The 20,297-nt window shown below is 40.0% G+C and overlaps 1 protein-coding gene across 1 annotated transcript; it reads left to right on the top strand.

The window, feature by feature from the left end:
* The first annotated feature begins 706 nt into the window (after positions 1 to 706).
* Positions 707 to 4,393, top strand: nkx1.2la (NK1 transcription factor related 2-like,a). The gene is made up of 2 exons (XM_047352385.1): positions 707 to 1,342; positions 3,490 to 4,393. Exons 1-2 carry the CDS (start codon positions 1,156 to 1,158, stop codon positions 4,056 to 4,058), a joined length of 756 nt encoding a protein of 251 aa, XP_047208341.1. The 5' UTR covers positions 707 to 1,155; the 3' UTR covers positions 4,059 to 4,393.
* The last annotated feature ends 15,904 nt before the right edge of the window (positions 4,394 to 20,297 follow it).

Raw genomic sequence — 20,297 nt, 5'->3', positions numbered from 1 at the left:
TATTAGTTTCTCATCATGCAGCATTTTGAACAAAGGGCAACATTTTTATTTCAGTCTCATATTACCTGAAAACTTGAAGACAAATGCATTCCACATTTTTCAGATTTTTATTTCTAACTTTTTTGAAAACAATAATTTTCCTTCCACTGCAAAATTTTGCATGTTCATTCCCCATTGTGGAGGTTTGGGATTAAAGCATGACAAAATGTAAAAAGGTTCAAGAGATATGAAAACGTTTTCAAGGTACTATATGGCTGTATGATTAGTTTTAGCAAAGCAGTGTAGTATTTTGTAATATAGAGGCTCTCTTTAAATAGCTTTAATTAGTGTGGCTGGTTGGCCAGCTTTCATTTCTGATCTCAGTGGGCCTTCCTGGTTAAATAAAGGCATAATAATATAATTAATAATGCCCATGTTCGATATACTTAAAAGCTTTCACTTTGCAGGCAATACTATATTATAGCATATACAGTAAAATTTAAATATACAATGAGAATGACTTTCTTTTAAAGTCGGTGCTGTTGTATATAAATTAATTCAAGACACAAATTCATTTACAAAGCAAAAATCATATTAACCAGAGACACAACTGTTTCTACAAAAAACAAACGGGTTTTCTTCGAATTGGGGTTGTTTTTTTTTTAAATATATTTTTATGTCTCAGCCAAGTCAAAAAATTCCGTCAAGACTGTAACACAGTCCAAGCTGCAAAGACAGGACGATTTCCAATGACTCAAGTGCCATCTGCGTACAATTTACATACAGCTCGTCAATTATTGAGTTTAATGATATGGGTGATTATCGTTGGACGCTTTGAGACCATTAGGTGGTCGTGTGAAACACTAATAGTGTTTGTGTCACGTGTCTGGTTGAGAAAATTGGGGGTGGGGGAGAGAAGTGGGCTCAGACGCTTTAAAGACTGAGCACCGGTCATTTCATTCACGCTTCGAGCCAAACTGACAGCAGAAGAGGGGCGTGAAGTCTGTACTCTGGGAGAGAACCGCTTCAAAACCCGCCTTACATGAAGTTTAAGGACTAGGAGCTGGCTGAAAATTGAGAAGCTCCTCTACACGCGCGTTATTACGCACAGCAACCGCTTCTTTTGCCATTCCAGGTCTCAAACAATCAAGTAATGATGATACATACGGAGCGATAATGATGGCTAGCCATAAGATTTCCTTTTCTATAGCTGATATATTGGATCCGAACAAATTTAACAGCAAAAGAGCAATCGAACTTCCCATCGCTAAGGAGAAGTTTACTGCGCCGGATGCAGAAGAAACAAGTTTGGAATGGGACAGCGCAGCGGTAAGAGACTTCAGAGATGAGGACACAAATGCAGGTAGAGAAATCTTTACAGTGACTCTCCATTCATATGTTTGCATGATATGTATTACTTATAATTTCCTTATAATTATTTTAATATTAAAATTTCAAAAAACTCAGACGCAGGGAGGCGTCCGCTTTTAAATCTGGTTAATTAAACACACATATACAGAAATATAAAAAAAAAAGAAAACAAAATTAATACAACAAATCGTTTGTGTCTTGAAAACAAAATGTGTTGAACCTAAACGCAGGAAAGTGATTTGCTATAAGATTTGCTGTCATCTCTGAATGACCTTCCCTTAATTTCCAAAGCTGCGTTTCCTTTGGGGGAAGCCACAAAGGCTTGCTCCCAGAGCCCCCGCCTGTGATTGGCACCGGGACAGGCAGGCCAGATAATTGTTTAAATCGTCCCATTGAGGATGCCTCTGCGCGCTTTGATCGATATCCCATTACTGCTTCCTGCATATCTCCCTTCAGCACCTTGCAGGTACAAACATCACACCCCATCCATGTCTGATCCTAAATATCGTTCGATTAAAACTTCCTTTTAAATAGATGACATTTATCGATCCCCGCAGCAAATATGAAACTCCATTAGCACGTCACGGCTGGGGTGGGGGGGAAGCTAGATTTAGACGGGATTTCTTTCCGCAACATGACATTTGAAGCGCTTCATAAATTATTTAAGGTTTAGTGACCAAGCCTTCCTTCTTCTCTGAATGCTGCTCTCCGCTCCAACAACCTCTGACCCCAAATCAGATATTTCTCAGATAAAAAATTATATATATCATCACTGTTTTTATAGTTAAATTAATCATGAAAAACTAATGAAAATATCTCAGCATAGTGAAAATGTTTAGAGCAAGGGTGTATGACAGATTTCTGACTTGTTAGGAGCTGTCCTTCAGCACCACGGACTTATTCCAAGGGGCCACAGTATTTTTGGGGGACAACAAAAAAAAAAAACAATGTTTTAGTGGTATCCGTAGATGTTGCTGTTGCAGGAGTCCTGTACATTTATATAGGTTTTAAAAATATGTTTTGATTAAAAAATCCCTTAAAGTTATCAGTTTAAAAATTGTCATTTGAGTGGTCTATGCTTATTTTAAAAAATAAATTCTTTGAATTTCCTTTGCATTTTATACAGTCAGTGTCATCTTAACATAAACTGAACAAGCAAAAAATAAGACAGAACGAAATAAATACAAATGAATAATTAGTGAATAACTACGTCCTTTTGTAGACGAAGGAATAAGAAACATGGAGGTTCAGGAGCGTGATAAACATTTTGATGAGTGCATAACCTCTAAAAAGTGATTAGATTTATAAGACACTCAGTAAACCCATTTTCTCGCAGTTTAAGAGCAGCAATTCTCAGAGCAGAAACTCGGATTTAGAGGCATTTAAAGAAAAATACCAAAATGTAATCTTCTCTCTCAGCGAATTCTTTTTTTAATCAGACCTGTACTCCAAATCCTTACAATGAAAAATTACAACCAAGTCAAAGTGTATGAGAAATGTTTTCTTAATTCACATTGATTCAAAAACCCAGCCAAGACAGAGAACTGGTAAAAATGTATTGACTAAATCTTGCAGAATTAGCAACTTATTTGGAAATAATTAAGATTCATCAAGTGAAAACTAGATACACCTGCCAAATGTCAGATTTTTGCAAATACAACACAATTTGAGTTGGTATTTGTTTTTTGTTTTTTTTAACCATAAATGTTATAATGTAACAGAAAGCTGTTTATAATTCAAATGACCTTTATTTGCAGGATGTGCAGGAGTGCCTCTAAATAGAGGCAATGCGTTTTTAAATTTTTTTTATTTAATGCCTCATTTTGAAGTTTAAGGTGCCTGCTCTGTCTTCTTGAAACATTTTGTGTTTTTTATCTGTGAAAGGTGCTATTTAAATAAGACCTAACTAATTTTGCTATATATTTAAAAGAAACACACTATGAAAGACAAAAGAAAAACTACCTATGGATGAATAAACAAATGAATAATTATTTCAATTTTCTGAAAGAAGTAAGCTTCTACATCCATCCCAAAACAACAAAACATATGCCTCTGTCTGGGGCTGCAGTGAGGTGGCCCTTGCCCCCCCGACCCTCCCTTGGCTGCGCCACTGCGCTTAACATCTTTTTCTTTTTACAGGAGAGGAGACAGGAGATGAAGACTCCATGCATCCTGCGGTCCTTCCTGATCCCATTCTAACGTGTTCTTCCAGCGAACATGAGAACTCAGGCAGGAGCACCGTGGCAACCCCGCAGGACCCACCGCACAAGCGGCGGCGTGCAGACCCGGCATGTGCCAAACCGCGTCGCGCCAGAACAGCATTCACATACGAACAACTGGTGGCTCTAGAAAACAAGTTTCGCGCTACTCGGTACCTGTCCGTGTGCGAGAGACTGAACCTGGCTCTGTCCCTGAGTCTGACCGAAACGCAGGTGAAGATCTGGTTCCAGAACAGGAGAACCAAGTGGAAAAAACAAAACCCCGGGGCGGACAGTACCTTGCAGAGCGGCTCCGGCTCCCTGGTCAACGTCAGTCCAAACCCACCATCCTGCAACTCAGGTTCCGGCGCCTTCCACCAAACTTTCTCCAACTTCAGCTCTGGGAGTGTGATTTTCCACACAGCTGATGGTGTTCCGCTTTCATCCACTGGAGGGCTCCTTCATCCTTTTATGTCAAGTGGATTCGTCCAACCGACTTACTTTAACTGACATAAAATGAACCAAGACTGATTCTGAGATTTTAAACCAACTCATTTTTAAATTCTTTTTTGCAAAATTATTTTCGCTAATTCTTCATACTATATCTATATATATAACTTGTTAAGGTTTCATTGATGCTCAGCTAGTTTACACATGTATCCATGGGGTTTTAAAGTGTGTTAATCATATGATTTTAAATGTTGCTGAATATCATAATGATGCACGTGAGATAAGTATGAACCAACCTGAGTTCTTAGTTCTGATTTAAAACTTTCTGTCTGTATTTGCTGAAACGTCCGCTTACTGTATTTTATAGCTTATAACTGTGGCATATATATTTTACACTGTGCAAACAACATTTCGGAAGCAAACGGTTCTGCAAAGATCTTGAGAACAGTTTGTTAATATATTGTTTGTTAATATATATATATATATATATATATATATATATATATATATATATATATAATATATTGATACTTTTATGGCTGTCCTTGTCAAAGGTCCAGTGGAAAACAAAACACATATCTTGGTAGTAAGACAGAATTTTCTCTAAATGTAAAACCAGGGAAGGACAGTCAGAAGATTGCATATGACAGCTTGTTAAAGCAGATCTAATGGTTCACATCCACCTGTCATTGGGAGAGACTGGGGTACGGCCTGGACAACTCGCTAGTCCATTACAGGTCAACACACAGACTCAAAGGGCAAACAACCATGCATGCACACACTTGTATATAAGGGCAGTTTACATGTGGGCTCCATGCAGAAAGAACCTGGGCCAGGATATGATTCCAGCACCTACTAGCTGCAAGGCAAAAGTGCTAACAACAGTTCCACTGTGCAGCCCCACACAAAATCATGTTCAATTTATAAAAGCAATGCATCGTCTTACTTTTCTGGGAGGTATTCACACATCTGTTTGTCAAGTATTATAATGTAATGTACACTAACCTGTTAGCACAAGTAGGAAATTAGCCAATCAAATCACCCAAGCAAGTCACTTTTAATATTGCATGGTTGTTGGTGTTTGGACTGAGTATTTCAGAAACTGCTGACCTAATAGGATTTTTTCACATAACCATCTCTTGAATCAATGGTGAGAAAAAGAGAAAACATCCAATGAGAGGCAGCAGAAGACTACATAGGTACCGGTACCACTCATGTCAGCTAGCAAAATGAAGCAAGGCTACAGTTTACACAACCTCACCAAAATTGGACAAATACAGATTAGGAAAATGGTGCTTTGTATGGTGAGTCAGGATTTCAGCTGTGAAATTCAGTTTGTAGGATCAGAACCTGGTGTAAAGATTGGATCCATTCTGCATTGGCACACTTTGGGCCCTTTAGTAACAACTGATCATCGTTTAACAGTCTGACCTAGTCGTGTTAGTGACAATGTAAATCCCTGTATGATTGTAGTGTATTCATCTTCTTATGGCTACTTCCAGCAGGATAATGCACAGTGTCACAAAGCTCAGACTCTGGCAGGATTTCTTCAACATGACAATTAGTTTACTGTACTTCAGTAACCTGCACAATCACCAAATCTCTCTAACAGGAGCACATTTGGGATGGCAATGAAACAAGATTGACATCATGGATGTGCAGCTAACAAATCTGCAGCCGGTGCATTATGATATCATGTCAAAATAGATCAAAATCTGGTCAACACAGACCTACATCTCTGAGTAATATTTCTAAAATCTTGTTGAATCTTGGCATGAAGAATTACATTGGTTCTGAAGGCAAAAGAAGATGCAGGTTGGTACTAGTAAGGTGTACTTAGTAAAGAGGCTAGTAAGTGTATAAAAGAGCAAAGATAATGATTTTTTACATTACTTTTAAGGTGATTTTATTATTATTATGAAATACTGATCATCTACAAAGATTATAGAGTGACACAATTAGGAGATAATGTCAAGCAGTGTGAAAGCTGTAAGTTCTTACCTTTTTATATACTGTGTAGCAGTGCAGATGGAGGTTGGTGATTTGCTGGTCTTGCTTTGCACTTGATCCTCTGTGATTGGCTGCCTGCTCGTGAAACAGTCATCTCTAATATGTAGCAGCAGAGCTGTGTGTTTTATCAACCAATCAGTGAAGATGATTATTTATTAAAGTCCAATGCTGTTATAGGATGTAGTGTGATAAAAACAAAGCAGTTTAACAGACTCCATGTTTTCTTGTAATTAAAATCAGAAGTGACCCATTATTAGTCATTTTTAATCAGTCCTTTGTTCACAGTTCTGATAAAATAATGTGCCCATATGTTGGTTGGTTCTTAACTTAGTTAAACGTTTTAAGTTAAACGTAAGTATTCTTGCTGAAACTAGTTTTGTTTTGTTTTTTAATTTAACTTTACTATTCATTCCAATGACTCATTTGTAATTTCTCCTTCTAATTTCAATTTTTAAAAAGTTAATGTGTACTTAGACTATTAACATTCACCAGAAAAACTAAATGTTTGATTTAGGTTTGTTTTAAAGAACTTTTATAAGCTGTTTATACAAAAATTATTCAAACCTGGTTAATGTTTGAAAAAATAAATCCTCACTTGAACAGATTTGGTCTTTGTGTGCTGAAAAATACATTATTTAGCTATCAATAACACCGTTGATGAGTGGAGCTTCAAGACTTTTTTGAAAAAATAAAACTACTGAAACCAATTTATTGTAATTTTTCCAGTAAATTGGGCCACTATGAGAGCAGACTCTGAAAATATAACTGGAAATGGCTTAAAAGAACACAAAACCCCCACATTCCAGTATTTTAATAACTTGCTAAAATCTATAATTGTACAAATGTGACACACATTTGAAAAATTATTGAATCCTTACTAATAAAATACCTCCACTGGCATGCAGAATTCATGTCTATATAAGTGCAAAAATAAATAGGAAATTGATCTTATATAAGTAGAACAAAGCAACAGTCTGAGATTTTACACTATGTACATTTATGGGTGCTGTCTATTTGCTTGATATCAGTTTCATTAGAAACTTAAAATACTGCTTCTAGTATTTCAGGTAGCATGAGAGAATTTGCTCATATATTTAAAAAAAATATGATTATCGTCTTTGCGCTATAGTTGGTGGACAATGTCAAAGTAAATTATTCTGCATCCAATGAATAAGCGACTTGTTAAAGACAAAGGCTACAGCAAAAAAGGACCCAGGTGTTAAAAGCAGTTTCAGCTGTAGATTTGTTGTCTCTTTAATGCAGCTTGGAGATATGCTTTAATGTTATTTACCCAATCAGAAAGAAAAAAGCAACCTGACAAAAATTACTTTACATTGTTGTCTTGTAAGTACTATAAAGTTGGAACATTGTTTCTTTAACATCTTAAAGTGTGACAAAAACAATTAATAATAATCATAGTCGGTGGTTTGAGTTATAAACCAGCATTTTCTCCACAGGATAAAATACTCACTTCCATGATACAACCACAGAGTGTCGCTGTTTTTTAGCTTACTTTGAATAAAATCTCAGTTTTTTTTCCTCTGTTTACAAACAGCAGCAGTACAGCTGCTTTCTTTGAGATGTAGGAATTGTTAAGATCATTATAGGGCGACTGAACTACTCTACTATTCAACTGTTGTCTAACAATATAATACTTATGTTGAATAGTCCAAAACACTTACTGATTACTTTTTGAATACTTGTTAATTATATTTAATACTAAGGGATGTCTGAAAAAAGTTTCTTGCGGCAGATTTCATTTTGAGGTATCAGATTAAAAGGGGTTGAAAGCAAATACATACCATACATTTCATATTTCTATTTGTAAAAACATTTGGAAAAAGCCTTTCATGTTATCATTCCACTCCCCAACTATGCACAGCTTTGTGTCGTTATATTACATAAAATCCCAATAAAATACATCAAAGTTTAGTAATGTTAAAAATGTGAAGTAGTCTGGAAGATATGATTTTTTTCTGTAAGATTTTGTATCACTCCATTCATGTATGCTTGCCTGATGCAACATTATACCCAACAAGCCATCAGAGCAAGACAGACAAGAAGAAAGCAGTGTTGATCTGTGTCATCCTTCAGGTGAGAATTGAAAGATTTAAAGCTGTTGTCAGCCAGCATCATATCTTGACATTTTTGCAGTGCACTGCACCCTCATTTCTTAGATTCTCTGGCCTGGTTAGAGCCTTTTCTCTGTATCCACATGCAATGCACATGCTGCTGATGGAGGAACTGACTCTGGTGGGTAAACAAAAGCCTCCTTATAACACTCTGATTATTAGATGTGTGTCAAGAATCTTTAAATTAAATGGGATTTTTTCACTTCTGTCAAAACACGAACAATGTCAGCCTGTGACTGAAGGGCTGTAATTCATATTCTAATTCTTCTTTTCTATCTTCCTGGCTCTTTCTTTTTATCCACCTATACTTAGTCATATCTTTCGAAAGGCTACCCAACTCACAAAGTCAGCTCAGCAATAAATAAATATATATCCCTGATGGATTTCTTAGTTTTATACTGGTGCAAATAAAAGTCTACCTTTCGGTTCAGGGATATTTTTCACTCAGACAATCTCTGGCATGCAGAAGATTTAACAGTTCGATCAATACTCTCTGAAATCTAGCATGAGGATCTCATGCCATAGTTTGGCTTTAGGCAGCTCAGTTATGTCAATATTATGAATAATTTGGCATCATATTTGAGGCAGTCATTTGATCTTGGCAACAACGGTGCTTTCTTAAAATTTATGTTTCGGTGATTTTCAAGAGACAATGTCACAAACAGGTCTGTGATTCATGCATGTATGTGCGCGTGTGTGTGTGTGTGTGTGTGTGTGTGTGTGTGTGTGTGTGTGTGTGTTGGAGCAGCCAGTGGTATGTATGGGGGAGGGGGGGCGGGGGGGGGGATTCCATATGTAATATGTAGCCCCTGTTCCTTGTACTTATCCAAGTTGCAGGCTTGAAATAATATAAAGGGACTGTAATATCTGTAATGTGTGGATGTTATGTTCAGTTGTGGTGGTCCACAGGGACTGGGCTCTTCTCTATAAGGAATTACAGGTCGTAGGCAGACAAAGATTTGTACATAAAGAAGAGTGAGACTTCTTTATTGTGAAAGGGTGGCAAACGTTTAAAGCAGCATGCTGATATACGAAAAATAATATGGTTTGATTATCCTTAGCTCCTTAAAATTGTGCTAAACAAATAGAATATAATTTAACCCTGACTTTATTACAAGATTTCTGTAAATAAAACATCTCAAGGAGGCAGTAACATTATATCTTTACCCTCTCACATTATTTTTCTTGTTAAATGAGTCTACCAAATATTGAGTCAATGCTAATGTCAAAAATCATTTTTCTTTTACCATTCTAATGGAGTATTTGAGGCCACTAATTTGATCAATTTTGAATTAAAAATATTTTTTCTGGCTTGTCAAGAAAAATTAACTCTTCAATCACCAGGGACCTTCTGTAAAGTATTTATTGGTTCATTATGCTGCAGATATTTTAATAGTTGCCAGGTTTGGACTGCGGGGGGGGGAAGGAGCCTCAGCTTGTGCGGGAGGTCATAGATATCAACTAGAAATAGTCGGGCTCGCCTCCACGCACAGCGTGGGCTCTGGAACCCGTCTCCTCGAGAGAGGCTGGACTCTCTTTTACTCTGGGAGAGCTTTGACCAGATTCCGGGGGATGTTGGAGACATAGAGTCCAAGTGGACCATGTTCTCCGCATCTATTGTCGATGCTGCTGCCCGTAGCTGCGGCCGTAAGGTCTGCGGTGCCTGTCGCACCGGCAATCCCCAAACCCGGTGGTGGACACCGGCAGTAAGGGACGCTGTCAAGCTGAAGAAGGAGTCCTACCAGCTGTGGTTGGATTGTGGGACTCCTGAGGTGGCTGACGGGTACCGTGAGGCCAAGCGTGCTGCGGCCCGGGCTGTGGCAAAAACTCGGGCCTGGGAGGACTTCGGTGAGGCCATGGAGAAGGACTACCAGGTGACTTCGAAGTGATTCTGGCAAACCGTCTGGCGCCTCAGGAGGGGGAAGCAGTGCTTCGCCAACACTGTTTACAGTAGTGGTGGGGAGCTGCTGACCTCGACTGGGCACATTGTCAGGCGGTGGAAGGAGTATTTTGAGGATCTCCTCAATCCTGCCATCACGCATTCCCTGGTAGAAACAGAGGCTGGGGACTCGGGGTTAGACTCTTTCATTACCCAGGCTGAAGTCACCAAGGTAGTTAAAAAGCTCCGCGGTGGCAAGGCTTCAGGGGTGGATGAGATCCGCTCTGAGTACCTCAAGTCTCTGGATGTTATGGGGCTGTCATGGTTGACATGCCTTTTCAACATTGTGTAGCGGTCGGGGACAGTGCCTCTGGACTGGAAGCCTGGGGTGGTGGTCCCCCTTCATAAGAAGGGGGACTGGAGGGTGTGTTCCAACTACAGGGGGATCACACTCCTCAGCCTCCCTGGTAAGGCCTACGCCAGGGTATTGGAGAGGAGAGTCCGGCCGATAGTCGAATCTCGGCTTCAGGAGGAGCAGTGTGGTTTTCGTCCCGGCCGTGAAACACTGGACCAGCTCTATACCCTCTACAGGGTACTCGAGGGTTCAAGGGAGTTGTCCCAACCGGTCCACATGTGTTTTGTGGACCTGGAGAAAGCATTCGACTGTGTCCCTCGTGATGCCCTGTGGGGGGTGCTCCAAGAGTATGGAATAGGGGGCCCTTTACTAGGGGCCATCCGGTCTCTGTACAAGCGGAGCAGGAGTTTGGTCCGGATTGCCGGGACTAAGTCGGATTGTTCCCGGTGCATGTTGGACTCCGGCAGGGCTGACCTTTGTCACCAATCCTGTTCATAACTTTTATGGACAGGATTTCTAGGTGCAGCCAAGAGCCAGAGGGGGTCTGGTTTGGAGACCAGAGGATTTCGTCTATTCTTTTTGCAGATGACGTGGTCCTGCTGGCCCCCTCTAACCAAGACCTACAGCATGCGCTGGGGCGGTTCACAGCCGAGTGTGAAGCGGCTGGGATAAAGATCAGCTCCTCCAAGTCCGAGACCATGGTTCTCGACTGGAAAAGGGTGGCTTGTCCTCTTCAGGTTGGAGAGGAGTTCCTGCCTCAAGTGGAGGAGTTTAAGCATCTCGGGGTCTTGTTCACAAGTGAGGAAAGAATGGAGTGGGAGATCGACAGACGGATCGGTACGGCTGCCGCAGTAATGGGGGCACCGTGCCGGTCTGTTGTGGTAAAGAGAGAGATGAGCTGAAAAGCAAACTCTCAATTTACCAGTCGGTCTACGTTCCTACCCTCACCTATGGCCATGAACTTTGGGTCATATCCAAAAGAACGAGATCACGGATACAAGCGGCTGAAATGAGCTTCCTCCGTAGGGTGGCCGGGCACTCCCTTAGAGATAGGGTGAGGAGCTCGGCCATCCGGGAGGAGCTCGGAGTAGAGCCGCTGCTCCTCCACATCAAGAGGAGCCAGTTGAGGTGGCTCGGGCATCTTTTTGCAAATTAAGGACCAAAGTCTTATTTTTAATTGACTAATTCAGTGATTACACGTGGGAATATTATTATTATTTTTTTTTACTGTTTACTTTAAGCTGGACCCAAAAAGGACGTGTCAAATCTTTTTTTTCCTTAAGACTAGATACAGATCCCTTCAGGAAATTGGAATATTATCAAAAACATTTATTTCAGTAACTCAGTTCAGTGAAATTAGATTAATAACACAGACTGAAGTTTTCAAGCCTTTATTTATGTAAATTATGATGATTATGAGTTCTCACATACAGCTAGGAAAACCACAACATTTAGGATGAAAATTTTACTTTAGACAAATAATAAAACTTTTTTAATACAGAAATGTGGGCTTAATGAAAAGTATAAGTTTAATACCTGCTCAAGGGTTGTTGTTTTCAAACGGTGCTTTCAATCAGACAAATAAGCCTCATTATACATGTACATGACTGTACATGACAGTGGTAGATAGAACCGCAACTCACAGTCTTCCTCTTTAGATGGATTTCACTCGGATTCAGCCAGTTGTCATGGAAACAGAAGCTTTGTATTTGCAATCAGATCAAAACAGAAAAAAGCTGTAAATTCTGTATACAAAACCAGCCTAAAAAGCGCACACACATAACATGTAATTGTAACTACTTTAAATTAATTGGTGTATGTGGGTGCAGACTGCAGTGTGGAAGGTGGTACCTTCCCAATGAATTCCTCTACAAACCACGATGGCTTTGATTCAGATTTTTGCACCTAACGCCTCTGCCACATATTTAAAACTTGGTTTCTTTCTCTCTCCACCATACAGTATGTGGGCTGTGTTGTCCTGCTGTGTCTGCTCATATGAGGTTTAGAAAACTCATTCTTTTACTGTATATTACTGAAATTATTGTGGACAGATTATGACAATAAGCATGTTTTTGTAAAACTTCAGAATATTGTAGTAATGTGTATAAAGTATAATACAGTTTTTGCTGAACAATTGTGGGTTAATATACACGCAAACAGTTCTGTGTTCAAAAGGAGGACTAAGGATAAAATAATTTCAGAAACTTTGTTAACTTTGTTAACCAAAGCCAAGATTTGTTTAGCAGCCATATATATATATTTTATGATGCTCCCTTTTTAACTATTTGTTCACTCATCAGTAGTCCTTGCAGTCAGTCTTTGTAGTCGATTTCCTTACCTTAGTGTTCTTTGAATCCCTTTAATTGCAATTTTAATGTCCAGTCAAAAAAAACTACCTAAGGAGGGCTACAAAAAATCCCCACAACAAAATATCAAAGGTTTCAGAGCTCTGAAAAAATGCTTTTGACAACTACCTGGGTAGTATATTATTCACTTGGCTTAGCTGATTATAATGAGGTTCTGGTCCACCATGGAGTGAGGTCCTGGTATTCAACTCGTTCCTGGCTCACCAATCCAGGGGTAGCTCGGCATCCAAACAGTCCATCTAAATCCAAGGTAAATTTAAAACCAACCTGCATAGGCACGGGGAATGTTAATCAAAAGGCTAAATACAATGACCAGACATGACATAAACCACGCACAATTCTAGCCTTTCCATGGTGCATTGGCCTTTACACATTACATTTTTTACAGATAGCATTGACATAGCTATATTTCAATAATAAAGTTCAACAGTTTGAAAATAGTTTTTGTATTTTCGCTCGATTGGTTTTAAGTGGGAAATTGCATAGAATAAGGCAAAAATTGAATTTATATCACATTAAACTTCTACATTTTAAAATGGATTTAGCTGTGATTAGCAATAGCACAGCGATATATAGTCACCTTCAACACGAATCAACTCGCTCACCGAAAAATACTGAGAAAACTGCAGTTCTCATCTACAGCACCTCTCGCAGTCAGCTTCAGCATAAAAAAACTCGAACTCTACTCTTTTCTCATTTTCTTCCATTCACTCTTCATATTCAATTCAATTAAAATTCAATCAAAAAATACCTTATTCATCCCAAATGGAAAATAAATATTGCTGTAGCTCATTTTATACAGGTTTCTTCAAAGAGCTATAGAGCTGTAGATGCTGATGGCTGTGGGCAAGAAGGGTCTGCTGTAGCGGTCTGTCTTACAGCAGATCGGAAGAAGCCTCTGACTGAAGACACTCTGTTGTTGTTCAACAGTCTCATGAACAGTCACAATGATCTCCAGAGGTTCCAGAGGAGTCCCCAAATCAGAGCCAGCCTTCTTTACTGGCTTGTTGAGCTTTCCAAGTCCCTGGTTCTGATGCTGCTAACCCAGCAGATGATGGCTGAAGAGATCTACATATTTACATATACTATATGTTGAACTCAGCTGGGTTACATTCTCCCTCTCTAAATCTGCATGCATCCTTGCACGTTGTACTTAAAACGATTTTAAAGGGTAATACTATTAATTGCTACTGGGTTGAATAAAAAACTCTCAGATCAGGCTTTGTCTAACCCCTGTAAGGTACATTGCATTACAGTCACTAATGGGCTCCCTAATGTAGGGAAAGTAAGCTTCCTTAAAGCCACCCTTTCTTTTGTAGATCTCCTCAGTCCTGCTTCTTTGTTTGTGCCTATCTCCCTTAGTTAATTTTGCTCATTCACATTCTCAGCTTCATTTGTGGCTCCGGGTTAATTTTCAAGCCCATTGTCAAAACCGCAGTGTTCACTTGGAGTATTGCCTGTAGTTAAATAGTTTGGTCAGGTGTGCATTCACTTTGTCCACTTTCCTGTGCAGACGTTGGATGGCATATTACAGCATCAGGATTCAAAGGAAGCTGATCTGAAGTTCCGCTCTCAACCTTCGATTGTTCACGTATGTTCATGTATCTCTTTAAAAATGAGTTTGGAGTGACTCTTCAGCATTACGAATCTCCACGCACTCATTGACCTGCAAGACTGTGTCTGCTTGTTTATTATTTTCCTTAATATCATTTGTATCGCATAAAGGTTTTTCAGAAGAGGAGTAATAGTGAACTTCATCCTCCGGGTCAGGTGAGTCTGTTTCCTCCTAAATTTCAAAAGGATCAGTATGTTCTGATGTTGTTTTTTACTATTTTGAGTTTTAAGTTGGCAGGAGCTGCTTCCTCAAGAGTAAAAATCCACAAGGTAACAGTAAATCTCGGGGCAGGACTCTCTCTATGCAATTTTATGTCTGCCTCTGAGGCCAACATTTCTAACAAGGACTATATCCCCTGTAGTAAAAATGGGCTCTCTCACTTTGTTGTTGAACCTTTGTTTGTTTTGCAATGCCTACTTTTGACTACACTCAGTAGCAAACCGATAGATTGCTGATAGACATTCTGTCAGCTTTTTGACATATTCAGAATTGAATACCGTGCTACATCGCCCTGGGTTAAGACCAAAAGCTACAGGGGTTGGACAATGAAACTGAAACACCTGTCATTTTAGTGTGGGAGGTTTCATGGCTAAATTGGACCAGCCTGGTAACCAGTCTTTATTGATTGCACATTGCACCAGTAAGAGCAGAGTTTGAAGGTTCATTTAGCAGGGTAAGAGCACAGTTTTGCTCAAAGCATGTAATACACACAACATTATGGGTGACATACCAGAGTTCAAAAGAGGACAAATTGTTGGTGCACGTCTTGCTGGCGCATCCGTGACCAAGACAGCAAGTCTTTGTGATGTATCAAGAGCCACGGTATCCAGGGTAATGTCAGCATACCACCAAGAAGGACGAATCACATCCAACAGGATTAACTGTGGACGCAAGAGGAAGCTGTCTGAAAGGGATGTTCGGATGCTAACCCGGATTGTATCCAAAAAACATAAAACCACGGCTGCCCAAATCACAGCAGAATTAAATGTGCACCTCAACTCTCCTGTTTCCACCAGAACTGTCCGTCGGGAGCTCCACAGGGTCAATATACACGGCCGGGCTGCTATAGCCAAACCTTTGGTCACTCATGCCAATGCCAAACGTCGGTTTCAATGGTGCAAGGAGCGCAAATCTTGGGCTGTGGACAATGTGAAACATGTATTGTTCTCTGATGAGTCCACCTTTACTGTTTTCCCCACATCCGGGAGAGTTACAGTGTGGAGAAGCCCCAAAGAAGTGTACCACCCAGAATGTTGCATGCCCAGAGTGAAGCATGGGGGTGGATCAGTGATGGTTTGGGCTGCCATATCATGGCATTCCCTTGGCCCAATACTTGTGCTAGATGGGCGCGTCACTGCCAAGGACTACCGAACCATTCTTGAGGACCATGTGCATCCAATGGTTCAAACATTGTATCCTGAAGGCAGTGCCGTGTCTCAGGATGACAATGCACCAATACACACAGCAAGACTGGTGAAAGATTGGTTTGATGAACATGAAAGTGAAGTTGAACATCTCCCATGGCCTGCACAGTCACCAGATCTAAATATTATTGAGCCACTTTGGTTTTACTCCACCAGTATCACGTAGTGACCTGGCCACTATCCTGCAAAAAGAATTGCTCAAAATCCCTCTGACCACTGTGCAGGACTTGTATACGTCATTCCCAAGACGAATTGACGCTGTATTGGCCGCAAAAGGAGGCCCTACACCATACTAATAAATTATTGTGGTCTAAAACCAGGTGTTTCGGTTTCATTGTCCAACCCCTGTGTGTCTATTAGAAGATGAGCTGATAGGGAGAAAAACCAGTAGTATCATTTTTAGTGAAATTGTACTCATGTACAAGAGGTTGCACAAAGTCTCTCTACCTATTTTTGTGTACATCCTCAAGTGTTCCCAACATCTCTAAAAGAGTCCTATTGAATCTCTCCATGGGATTTCCACGGGGATGATATGGCGTTGTACTAGTCTTTTATTATGCCAAGCAGAGAACACAAGTCTTTGATCAGGGCTGATTCAAAATTGCGACCCTGATCACTGTGTAAACGCTCAGGGAACCCATAGTAAATAAAAAAATTTGTTCCAGAGGGCCTTAGCAATTGTCCTAGCCTTTTTATCTGCTGTAGGGACTGGTAACACATGTTTCGTAAAATGGTTCTTTATGATCAGAATGTTCTTTGTCCTTTTCCCATGTGGCTTCAGTGAAAGGTAGTCCATGCAGACTAATTCCAATAGACGACTTGCTTGAGTATTTACTAAAGGAGAGCTCTTTTCAGCTTGTGCTTTCCTGCACACACATCTTTCACATGTTTGGATTTTGTCATTTACATCTAAGGCCATTGGGGACCAAATGAAATGGCTGCGCATAAGATCTAAGGTCCTATAAACACATGTGCACAACAGCATCATTAAGGTTTTTGAGCGCTTGGTGTCTGTAGCTGGTCGGGAGGACAAGTTGACAGCAGAGCTTTCCTTGATCAAAACACTTTCTGTGTAAGACCTCTCTAGTTAGCACTAATTAGTTCATTCCTACTGTGAATTTTGCCCGGACTTTGATGTTGCCTTCCTGCTCCTGATATAATACTGGCATGTTTTTTTTGGATCCGCAAATCCAAGAATAGGAGCTGTTGTCATCTTTGGAATGAGCATTTTAAAGGCATCTTCAGAGGTTGTTGTAAATTTTTCATTGTAGAGGCTTTGGTGGTACCATGATGCCTTCTCCTTAGGGGTATGTAACCAGCAGTTAGGTCATTGAGCGGTCTCGCAATTTTGGAGTAATCTCATAAAAATCTCCTAGAATACCCTGCAAACCCACAGAAAGACTTTAGCTCTTTGATGTTATTTGGCCTGGGCTAAGGGCCTCTATCTTAGATGGATCTGTTTTGACCCCCTTTTCTTACACAACATGACCAAGGTACTTGACAGACTTTCTGAAAAACTGGCATTTTTTTGGGGAACATTTAGGCCGAATTTCCTGAACCTGTTAAGCACATTTAAAAGCCGTTCTTCGTGCTCCTTAAGGGTTTCAGAAAAAACAATGAAGTCATCGAGGAACACTAACACCTCACTCATATTCATGCCACCCATGCACTTCTCCATAGCTCTTTGAAAAGTGCTGGGAGCATTAGTTACCCTTGAGGCATCCTGTAAAACTCCCAGAATCTCACTGGTGTCACAAAGGCTGTTTTGTGTTTATCATGCTCCTCCACTTCCACCTGATAATATCCAGATTTAAGGTCCATAATGGAAAACAACCACCTTGAACCCAATAAGGTTGAGAAAGCTTCTTCAGTGTTGGGCAATGCGTAAGCATCCTTTATGGTTTGGCTGTTTAGCTTGCAGAAATCTATACAAAGCCCGATGGCGTCATTTTTCTTTTCTTCACCACAACAAGGGATGAAAAAGGACTCTGATTTGCGGATGATATTTGCATCTTGGAGCTCCTTTAAATGGAGTTTGACAGCCTCATCATCGGATGCATGGATAAGCTGAGGCCTTTATTTGAAAGCACTGGGATCAGAAAAACAGATTTTGTGTTTGCCTTCTGTGGTGTGACCATAGTTAATGTCATTTAAAGCAAAAACATCCAACATTAAAAGTAATGTCTTTGTAACTCTTTCTTTCCACTCACCTTTTAGGGGTGAATCTGTCAAGTCAAAGGAAAGCTTACATGGTTCACATGTCTGCATTGAACTGCACTTGGCAACATTTGGTACAGGTTGGGGCAACTCAACTGGCACAGCCTTAGTGTCACTTTCTGTAAGCGAACATACAATCGTAGAGAGAGAGACCTCAGCTAGCAAGTATTTTGGTGTCGTGCGTTTCGCTTTTGACCAGGACAGGTCCGGGATCTCGTTCTTTCGGTCATGACCCAAAGTTCATGGCCATAGGTGAGGGTAGGAACGTAGACCGACCGGTAAATCGATAGCTTCGCATGTGACAACTTTGTCATGTCTCCTTTGTATATCTGGACAAAAAAAGTAGGGTTGAAGACAGAAACCTTTTCCTCCAAAGAAACACCCAGATCTTGCGTAAATCCTCTGAAAGCTTTTGGGAGAATGCGTTATTGTTTGATGAAACCAAATGTTTTTTAGGCCATAATTTCCAAACTGGGGTTTATAAACGTAAGCTTTATTTTGTGTGTTGTCTGATCAAGTTAATACTCAGATTTTATCAGGCCGTCTTTGCCCTGCCATATTGACTTTTTTATACATTATGTACAGCATAATTTTAACAGAGCAATTATGGTGCAAAAGTTTAAAATTTTCTTTGAGAGAAAGCATGCAGAATAAAATGATTTATATCTGTACAAGCTGACTGGAGCAAAAGTAAAATGTGATTTAGAGACTTGAGAACAAGCCTCTTTCTGGAGAAATACTTGGAAGAATTCCCAGTTAAGGTTTTGCGCAAGAAAGTCTGGAAAATGCATGTCTTCTGTGAATCAATTAATTTGCGGCAGACCATGCCATTTAGACTAGTCCGATCCATGTTTCCTCTTCCCTCACAAACCTTTTGACTTCATGTGTTGTAATCTGTGGATGCCAGCCAAGGTGGACACACTTATGATTACATGAGCACTGGCAAAGAGGTTGAGCAGCAGATAAAAGCAGATTTTCCAAGGAAGAGGCTTGAGTCAGTGGCTAAAATTAAGGAGGATTCCAGATGCTTGAATCAACCAAAACTTTAAGCTAAATTCTTTCACAGCTCTCTATTATCACTTCTTTTAAGAGACTTTTTCTTGAAGTGCTGACCCTTTAATATGTTCAGTATGGGCTACCACATACTGTATTTCACTGTTGTTCTGATGCCACTGTAAAAGAGGTAGCTTCTTTATCAGGGTCCCATAACAATTGTGCAAATCTTGGTTTTCACATATTCCGTGGTCAAAGCAGAGAAGCAAATGTCTGTGTTCAGTCTGTGTTCTCTCAGTGACTCTTTTTAGTATCTTCCTTTCTTTCTTCAGAAGGGTTGCTTCACATGCTGCATGGATTCAAAGGTCATCAGTGCTAATAACACAGGGGAGCACAAAGAGTTCAGCAGCCTACTAATAACTCAGACAGAGCTGTTAATTACATGGTGTGTGAAAGTCAAGAACTGTGCTGGATGACTGTCCTCCCTCATTCACAAGTAGATAAACTGTTCAGGCCTTTGGGGCAGTGAGAGGTAGATTAGCACATTGCAATACAACATGCGATTGGCAGTAAGCTTGCCTGTGCATCGTGCTTCACTTGGAAATAAATAATTTGCTGTGCAAAGCTTAATTGAGGTGATGAGGTGTAAAAAACATGCAGGAATCATTCTGGTTATCATCTCAGCAGCTCACAAACCTCTATGTATTTGGACTGACAAAGGAAAGGAGAAAGGACGGATTAACGATTTACAAATTTGCAAATAAAAATGTCAAAAGTGTGGTGTACACTGGTTATCAGTACCCCTGACTCAATATTTTGTCCTGTTGAAGATTGTCCAACCTGAGCTTTGGATCGGGCTCTCGGGTGCTTCTCTGTTTGATGCAATCAGGCAGAAGGAACAGCAAGTGAACAATCACCAAACTAAAAAGATACTGCCTTATCTCTATATTAAATATAGCCATACAAAGCGCAGTAGTCAAATGTGAAAGGAAAATAATTGAGCACAGTCTAAATATACTTATATTTGTGCTAATGACTCTCTGGAGCAAAGTGTCACATACTGAAAGCAAACATCTTTTTTGACTGGAAAAACCTTGGATTAATTACATTTGTCAAAAATGAAAAACTGTGAAACTTCCACGCTGATCAAAACCAATTCACTGACTGCATCTTCCGGAGAGGCACAACTGCGATCTCAATCAATTTATCAAGAACTGACAGCAATTACACTCATGCTCTCATTCACATGGATATGCACTAAAGGGAAGCCAGTTTATTCAAATGTTCAAATGTGACTTATCTTTATTT

This window comes from Girardinichthys multiradiatus, chromosome 22 (genome assembly GCF_021462225.1).
Source record: "Girardinichthys multiradiatus isolate DD_20200921_A chromosome 22, DD_fGirMul_XY1, whole genome shotgun sequence".
In the NCBI taxonomy this organism is placed as follows: domain Eukaryota; kingdom Metazoa; phylum Chordata; class Actinopteri; order Cyprinodontiformes; family Goodeidae; genus Girardinichthys; species Girardinichthys multiradiatus.
The sequence above is the reverse complement of the archived record's forward strand: the minus strand, read 5'-3'. Positions and strand labels throughout refer to the sequence as shown.

Bases quoted from the DNA above. Each gene is read 5' to 3' on its own strand.
- nkx1.2la (XM_047352385.1), top strand. From the start codon at position 1,156: ATGATGGCTAGCCATAAGATTTCCTTTTCTATAGCTGATATATTGGAT. The intron at 1,343-3,489 runs GTAGAGAAATCT...TTCTTTTTACAG, and splicing joins AGATGAGGACACAAATGCAG to GAGAGGAGACAGGAGATGAA.